We start from the raw sequence: 9,325 nt of genomic DNA, 5'->3' as shown, positions 1-9,325 counted from the left end.
ATATGGCCGCATCCATTAAGCTCGTACAGGCCCGGTACGGACGCTTCGTAGCCATGATGGCCACTGGCCACTGCTCCTGCGACAGCGAGCTGTAACTCGCACGCGACGGGCGCACCGGAACAGCCCGCGGCGCGGTACAGGTAGCTGCAGCACAGCCATCGAGTGCCCTGGGCACTGGTCCAAGTGCAATGGCTGGCTGCAGCCACGATCCTGCGAGACGAGAGACAAGGGCCAGACGGACTGAACCAACCAGAGGAGTACTAGATGCTAGCAGCACTGCACAGGCCACATGCGTCTGCAGCGGTCGAGAACACGGGCGCATAGCTCCTGCAGAATCCTCTTTTCCGTCGTGTGGGCGCCGATTGACCGAAGACGCCACACTGTAAAAAAAAAGCATACTCATCGCCCACACGGGCGCATAGTATGTTCAGTTCAATAGCTAGACTGCACCAGAAATAGCAACAATCCCTTTCAGAGAAAAAACGATGATCCTATCGTGAACAAATGAGTCGTTTCTGGGTCTCAGCAGCTCTTCATAGATTCAAGTCAAACCCCCGTTATACACGCAGCAATAGACAGCTCTCATTTTCTTCACTGAGGCATCAATTTCTTCCAGTACACATGAATTACATCCAGCCAGGACTGAAACCTCTTCGTAGCGCCACATGATTACAAATTTACAATACAGAGAATTGCCGAGTTCTTCTGTTCAAGTGCTTCGTGCTCCATTTAGTAAACAGAGCCATACTTCTCTATATGCACAGTGTTTCCCTAGAACAGCTACACTACACAGGCAGCTCAGATATTTGTAACATCGGCACGTTTTCAAAGTGAACAAAAAGATTATACGATTAACAGTTTCTGTACAATTATACAACTCTTCTGCGCCGCTGAGTTTTTGTGGTGCTTTGGATATGCCCTCAATTTCAAGAAAACAACTCCTGAAGCTCCACTGGACCTTGGAAGGGGGGCAAAGGAGAAACCGAAAAGACGAAAAGGTTGCAAGTTGCATGTTACCTTTGTATCAGCATTCACACTGAAAGGCAGAGCTAGGGAAACATCTATTGTCGGGTGCTATTTTTCTAATGCTTATCTCGCTAATTGCTCGAGCCATGTGGGGGGATATGTGTATCCGATCCATTAGATTAACTTTTGGGGCCTCAAGGATTGCCTTTGGAGGAGACAGTGCATACTGGATCGCCCAAATGGCAAGAGGTCGCATGTATACGAGCGACCGATAATGCCCATCTGTAGTCCATCCTTCTGGTGTCTGGAACCAATAACTGCAGCACCGCAGAAAAAAAAACCATGTCATATATAATTACGTCTACTTGATAAACAGGACTCAGCAAACACTACTCAAATTCTATTTGTATAGCGACCATTCTGCATGTCTTGTAGAAAATGATAGTTGATTCAGAGATAGCAACATAAAATAAGCAGCACTAGAAACATCTTCATGGAAAATAACAGGAAGCACCGAAAAAGAGAAGATAAGAATGGCTATGTCAACGTAAAAAAACTGCATCACTGCAAAACCTGAAATTACTCAATAATGTGCGAAAGAGCACATACCCATATCCTTCTTCAGACCATCCAGCAATAAAAATTCCTTCCGCGGTGGTAAAACCTTGATGCTCCATTCCATGGAGCAGCATATTTGCAGCAACAGCATATGTAACACCAGTCCAGATTTCACGAGATTGCATGCATGTCTCATCCACCTTTCCCTTTGGAGTCATACCATTAACGGCTCCCATCCGCCCTCCTTTAACCTTCATGACATTGAATTCAAATATTTTCTGCAGAGCACTTCTTATCTTATTCTCGTCAAAAAGCGGGGGCAATCCTGATGAGGCAGTGTACCACTGGCCTGCCAGCTGATCAGCCTGGATGGATCTGCTGTTGCTACTTGTGCCACTGTCGTAATTGAAATATGATCCATTCCATAACTTCGCCTCATATACTGCTTTCGCTTTTATAAACTTGAGCTTGTATTTCTCAGCAAAGTGCCGATCCCCAAGACGGTGTGCCATTGTAGCAGCAGCTTGAAGTGCAGCAAGCCAGAGACAACCACAATAAGCACTGATTCCATGAACAGTCCATGCATCATAGGTTTGATCAGGGAACCCATCATTCTCAATGAGGCCATCACGATCACGATCAAATTGATCCATGTAGTCCATAGCAGCGCAGACTGCAGGCCAGACATCTCTACCAAATTGCATGTCACCTGTGGCAGCAAAGTCTCTATATATCTGGAGCACAAATTTGGGGTTTAGATCTTTCCATTTGCTTGTATCATGTATGTTGTATGCATTCATTTCATGCCAAGGATCATGTGTTCCAAGGTCATGAGGAACAGCACCTTTAACCTTGCGGATTCCTGATGCACCATCAGCCAAAAATTTGACTTTACGCTGATCTTCATACAGAACAGCATTGGCAAAATCACGTTGGATACTCAGCTCAATTTTTGGGAATAGATCGAGGAGAGCAAAAGATGCATAGAAATGCACATCATATGTGTTCCACATGATGTATTCCACTCCTTCTAGATACAAGAACTTGCCAACATTTTCAGGGCCATCCTTGGAAATCAAGTAAGGAATGGGCTCTTCCAAATTGTGTCCTCCATTGGTTTGTTCTTGCATTTGTGACCCATGAACTGCTGCAAACTTTGATACACTACGCTCGTCACCATTAGTCATGTGACCACTATCAGGGACTTGCTCTGCTGTCATGTTGACATGGCTATCTTTAACAGATTCCATCTTGGTATCTTTAGTGCCCCTTTTTGAGGACTTGGAACCAGGACTTGCTTTCTCATTGATTGCTGGGGGTTGACCATCTACATGACCAGACGGAAAAAATATAAGGTTCCTCGCACGCAAAAGGTAAAGGAAGAACATGTTATAAGCTAAAAGAAACTCTGGCGATGGCAACTTTAGCTGGCAGAACTAATGTAATTATAACTTTCGCTGGCAGAACTTTAGCTGGTTGTGAGCAGCCAACCATAAGAAAGTTGGATACAGCATACCTGTCCAAACTGTCCCCCCTGCTACCAGAAAGTAAAGCTCGTTAAAAAGAGTGAACTTATACCTGCAAACAATTCGACACACATTCTACAGTCAGATTTTGTTTTTCTAGAGAGGAAGATAATAGCATATTTCTCGGGTGAAGAAACAGGAAAAAAAATAAATCTTACAAAAATCAAGGAAATTTCCCTGAATGAATTGCATTGTTTCCATTAGTTCTAAATGGGGGTTAAGGTTTTCTGATGTTATAATTTTACTTAAAATATGTGGGGATAACTCCTAGTCATCTGCCCACTTTCTACCTCTGGACTAAGCATTTCAGCAACCATTACTGAATCTGGCGAGCAGCAACAATAACTCTCTAGGAATAAGAGAGAGTATATACCATTCTGGAAGTCTTTCATCCTTGAGTATGGGATTTTGCCACTTCTCAATTTCTTCTTCCCAAAGTTTATATTCTGCAAAAACAAGGAAAAAGCATCCGGCAGTATAGGTAAGAACACAGAACATTGATAACTGAATAAAATCAGCATGGACCAATGTTACACATTTCCCAGTAACCTTATTACAATCTTATCATCGATGTATGACTATATTTGGAGGGCAAATACTACATCCAATCTCAAAAGCTGGTGTTTATTATAACATGTGGAAGTGGTTTTGGTAATAGCAAATATTATGACACATGAAATCAATTTCTGCATCTTAAAGTTACATAGGTAAAAGATAAAGAAGGCTTAAAAAAAGAAAAACATACTTGTTAAGGCATCATGTACCAAATTAACAGCTGATCTCTCAGAAGTTCCATAAAATTGGGTGTACCTCCTGCAACATGAGATCACATTTATGAATTATCCCATCACAGTTCATATTAATTCTTCTTCTATTAATACTAATGATACACAGCTCTCTTGCGTGTTCGAGGAAAAAAAACCAGTTCATATTAATTAATTAATTCACTTGTCAAACACTGCTGAACTTACTGTTCCTAATTAATTACTTCCCGTCTCAAGCACTACTGAAATCAATACCTAGCTAATGCCTTCACTTCTCAAGCAATACTGGACTCAAAATATTTTATTTGTGCAAACCCCACATAAGGCTGAAATCAAAAGAAATTATTATACTGGAAGGGTTACTATGATATGTTCAGTACTTTAGTGTGATTTTTAGTCTATGATAGATAATAATTAAGTATAAAGAGCCACAACATTGCTCTAATTAGACATCATATTCTATATGTTGGATTTGTATTGGAACAAGTCTAGTAGAGTGGCTTGATAAAGATGTTTATACAAGCAAGAGCAGTAGTCCATTTAGACAAAAACAATGGGGTAATAACCTGTTATAAGTGCACCCCTTCTGAAACTTTACTTTAGGTGAGGACCAAGCCAGAGCAAATGCAACAGTACATCTGCCATGCGGCTCTACCCAAGTTGAAGCTGAGACAGCTGCACAGAGTTTCTGTCCCGGAGAAGAAGGCATACTGGGACCAGCACTGAAATTTTCCCGATTGAAATTTCCGTTCTGTAGGATGATATGGATAAAACAAAATAAAATAATTGATATGAGAATATGATGAGAAAGAACTGTTATATGCTATGCTTAAAAGAATAAGCCAAAGAACTGGTATGGAAAATCAAAGGAGGTAGAAGTAATTACCTGTACCATGGTATTCCACATTTCCTTTGCTGAAACATGGTTTTCTCCAGTAAGGCCGAACACTGGCAAAACTGTCACATTCACATTCTGGGTTTCACAGGCAGCAACAGCAAAAGTGACCGGTGGATTATCCTTGGCTGTTCTGCAAATTATAACATATTGTCAGCCTGTATAACATATCATTAAAAACATCTACTAATTCACCGTCATCAATTTCAAATAAGGCACGGTAGAAAGTTGAACTTGCTTGTGATGCAGAAGAACTCCCGATACTCCGTCTTCCGCACTACCCATTTCACAAGATCAAACAATGAGTACAGACATCCAAAAGCCTGAACAGACATAAGTTATATCTAAGGATATACTGACATGAAGGGCTCATTGTAGTGGCCTCCTGAATTATGTGAAAATCCTCCAATTGAGTTCTGTCAACAAGGGAAAAATACTCAAGGACAGTGAACAAATAATAATCGTATACACAGCGGAATTCAAACTTCTGCAATGCTTGGGTCTAGTTTTATTATCTTTTTGAAACAGAGATTATAGAAATCAGTACATAGTTTCTAATAGCTTTCTGAAATAGAGGTTATAATATCAAATGCCTAGCAAAAAATTAATATCGAACTTTTTTTGAAAAAAAGAAACACAAACTAAGTGGACAAAGTAATGGCAATCATTGACCTCAACCTCAAAAGTAGATCATACTGGTGATGATTCCTAATGATAATCAATGGGCTGAGATTTCTAGAATAAAAGATTGGAATTTATGGCAATAGAGCCAGATCAGATTAACACAAATTTTGCATGAGATGTGCCAACCAAATAAAATGTAAATATACAACGCAGACAAGTAATTTAGATGAGTACTTACCGCCCATGTCATTAACAGGCTTACTTTTGCACGATCTTTCCCAGTGTTCACCAGCTATAATGAACAACCAAGTAGAAAGGTTGCCAGTTAATTAATTGGATCAGAAACATATAATGAGAGATAGCAAAACTCAATTGGTACATATACTATAATTGAACCATTCATTTATTCATGAATGATTAGCATGAATGACAACAACTCTTTCGTATATGAGTAGCTCTGAAATATTCGGACAGAATTTACCCTAAAATGATACTTCAGTGGTTTACAGACTGGCCATATGTGGACTCCATTTTATCACAAATATTTTGCATTAAGATACCAGATTAGGCTTTTTAAAATGTCCTTTGCTAGGAAACAGGAAGGTGCAAAACATAGTCTTACAACAATTTCCAGCTTAGCATTAAAAGAACTCTGTTAGCCAATTTCCAGCTTAGCATTAAAAGAACTCTGTTAGCCACTTACCGTGTAGACAAACACAGATGTCGGAAGACTGCTATCCTTGTAATCATGAGGAATGAACGGTGATATCTGGCGACACGATATTTTAAGGTCTGGATCTGGTTCACCTGTATCAATAAAAAACTTAAATGATACTTCGGTTCAAATAATGTCCATCACTAATTGAGACAAAAAAAAAGAGAGAGAGAGAGGTCAAAATCACAGCGATATCAACTCATAGTCAGCTTATAGAAATAGAACTACAATGCTCTCATCATGGTAAAGAGGATTTAAAAAATAATACCCAGAATTACTTGTGTAGACCTGCAAATTTAAGCAAGTTACCAAATAGATCTACAATGGCATACCATCATAAACTGTCCATGCCCGAGGGAACAAGGCATGATAGGTCGAGTGTTGACCACTCAGGTTCCAGTCCCATGAAGAAATTCCGGAGTCACTTTTTTTCCTGGAATCACATAAAACATCAGGTAAAGGCCCCTTCTGCAGAAGACACAACATAAGAAACACAATATCTAAGACAGTTAGTGATATGATTAACAAGCTTTTGTTGCACCAATACAGTACCGTACTTGGACCATAACTACACATCATAATTGCACTATCTATAATATCCTTTAGGATAGATAGGAACTAGAGTAAGTTTGTTCACAACCTGCACAAATAGTTGGGCTTTCAATCTCCAATTCTGCATAAACTATAATGCAATTCATTGACACAGAATGAAAGATATTCTGTCCAGGCAGATTAAAAAAAATATGGCAAAAGAGAAACATACCAATTAGAAATAATAGGCGCAAGGATACAAGGTACACGATAGCTTAGCTAGAAAGTTGCTAGTGAATACAACTGAGCCATCATTAATAGACTTCTAGCTCTTTGAACTCCTAAGGTAAACCTACAAATCCGCTTGCTTGAGCAGATATTTATCTACAGCATGTGATTTTAACATGATACTATGCTGATAGGTGGCAAGTTTGGAGCGCAGAAAACAGATTTATGACTTACTTCAAACCTTCATGATGTCCAGGAGCCAACACGGATGAGTATTTTTTATTCCCCCCATCTCGAGACACAAATATCTGGAAAAGCATGCCTAAATGTGACAAAAAGGGATAATAATAACCAGAATAAAGAATGTACTGAGATGTTAGAAACTTAGAATAGGTAGGCCCCAACAAAATAACTGAAATGCATCATGGAAGGACAAAGACAGGCATATGAAAAGAGCAACACCTAAAGTTATTGTAACTACTAAATAAATGAAATGGATTACCAAAGGTAGGAATAGTAAAAGGTCAAGAAGTTGAGCTAGACAAGAAAATATCCCCAGCAACTATCACTTTTCGCATCATTGAAAAAGAAATTGCCACCAACTAGTTCCAACTATCAGGAATAAGCAACCTTCCTAGACATCATAAGTTCATAACCTTGTTGTGTACAAACATTGAGGAAAGGTATGAGTTATGCCAGCTTACATAGCATGGAAAAGTCATCTTATCTCACTCCAAAAGAAATGTTGTAATCACACACATTCAAATAGGATACCACATTTATGAGCAGAACTCAAAAGATGTTTGTTTAAACAATGCTCGAGCATTTATGGCACTCAAAAGGACATATCTTCATACATACTAAGACTCAATAAGCAAGTAACAGTAAGATAAGATCGAAGCATTACAGAGAACTGGTTCTCCATGACTGGTGCACTCTCGCAAAGACCAGGTATGATGTGCCAATTCTTGAACTCTCCCCTGAAACCCCTTGAAATGCTACCGCTCCTGCAAAAACAATCTACTGATATCAAGGCAAATTCCTCCATGGTGCATCGATATGTAAAGTTCAGAGAAACAGAGGCAAAAGCACAGAGGGACACACCCCATCCCACCAAGCGGCACACCCTGCGAAGCTGACGGCCTACAGCGCTCTTTTGTGAATGGATCGATCGGAGCTTTCTGCAAGCATACAAACAAATTCCATTCTGTCAGCACAGGACATTCATGTTTGACGAAATCATGCGTAGGACTAGCTGATGTTACCCTTCCATGCGACGCCTCCTCCCGGACGTAGGACCACAGTCTGAGGCCAAGGCTCATCTGAAATTTTCACATTGCGGAAGCAAAACTTAGCAGCTAGCACCAACAAATTCGAAGCTCGTCGCAAAACACCGAACACGGGGAACCAAATCCAGGTGACACCCATACCATCCTCATTGCCTCCATGAAGGTGATGCTGAACTCCTTGAGCCGGTTGGCGTGGCTGTTGAGCTTCCGCCGCCACGCCTGCTCCGGTGGCGCCCCGCCATCGAAATCCAACTGCAACCAGAAGCCCAACGGACCCAGGCGGCACATCAGGCCACCCGCGAACACCACAAAACGGGAAACAGAACAATTCGCCGTCCGCGATCGAGGCGCGAGCGAGCGAAACCGGGGCTCACCAGCTGCAGCGCGGTCCGGCCGACGTACTCCTCCGCCGGCCACGAGTTCCTCCGGTAGTGGAAGATGTGCCCGCCCACCATCGCGCCCGCTCCTCCTCCAAATGCTACCTTACTGATCCTCCCTCCCTCCCTCCGCCGCGCTCAGCGCCGCAGCCCCTGCCGGCGCAGTCCCTTCCGCGCCAACCGCCGCCGATCGGAGCCGCGGGGTCCCCCGCGTCCCAACCAATCCAGAAGATCCGCGGGCGGGCCGCTCTCACGCGCTCCCCCACCGGCAGCGCGGACACCCGGCACCGCCCCTCCGCGCCTCCGCGGACCGGCTCGTCAGCCCCCCCTCGGGGATCGGCTGCCTCCTGGTGGCGCTGCGGCCGCGGGAGCGACGGCAGGCGCGCGCCGGCCGGACTGGACCGAATCCGACCGCCGCCCTCCTTTCCCCCTCCCCGCCTCCTCCTCCTCCTCCTCGCGCGTGCGTGCGTGCGTGCTGCCGCGCCCGCGCTGGTGCGTAGTCGTTCTCGGCGAGCCGGGGGAAGGTGCGAGGAAGACGACGGAGCCTTTGCAGCAGCGCCGCCCGCGCTTCTGGAAGAGGAGACGAAGAAGAAAGTGGCTACCGCGCCTACCGGCCACGCGCGTCTGCGTATGGTATGGATGTGGAGCACTAGTACGACTAGTACCCTCCTGTCGTTGGGCGGCGGTGCCAGTTCGTGCCCTGCGGCGGGGCGGGTTTACTCCGTTTCCGACGGTTGTTTTGTTTGTGGCTTCCGCGTCGGAAATCCGTTAGGTTCAGGTGAGTCCTCCTCGAGAAACCGAGTCGAAGCGAGCCAAACCCAAGGCCCTTCTCCTCCCCCGGTGATTTTGGTT

At 43.4% G+C, this 9,325-nt stretch overlaps 1 protein-coding gene across 1 annotated transcript; it reads right to left on the bottom strand.

Annotated features, from left to right (window-relative positions):
* Positions 1-560: 560 nt before the first annotated feature.
* On the bottom strand, positions 561-9,108 carry LOC120650804 (non-lysosomal glucosylceramidase-like). The gene is made up of 18 exons (XM_039928086.1): positions 8,471-9,108; positions 8,238-8,348; positions 8,073-8,129; positions 7,912-7,988; positions 7,715-7,814; positions 7,042-7,115; positions 6,381-6,481; positions 6,037-6,140; positions 5,572-5,625; positions 5,070-5,125; positions 4,948-4,986; positions 4,701-4,842; positions 4,381-4,565; positions 3,796-3,863; positions 3,424-3,496; positions 3,041-3,102; positions 1,576-2,851; positions 561-1,283 (listed from the first exon to the last, which is right to left on the bottom strand). Exons 1-18 carry the CDS (start codon positions 8,549-8,551, stop codon positions 1,025-1,027), a joined length of 2,919 nt encoding a protein of 972 aa, XP_039784020.1. The 5' UTR covers positions 8,552-9,108; the 3' UTR covers positions 561-1,024.
* Between the last annotated feature and the right edge of the window lie 217 nt (positions 9,109-9,325).

This window comes from Panicum virgatum, chromosome 9K, assembly GCF_016808335.1.
Source record: "Panicum virgatum strain AP13 chromosome 9K, P.virgatum_v5, whole genome shotgun sequence".
Lineage (NCBI taxonomy): Eukaryota > Viridiplantae > Streptophyta > Magnoliopsida > Poales > Poaceae > Panicum > Panicum virgatum.
This window is presented reverse-complemented; position numbering and strand designations above follow the sequence as displayed.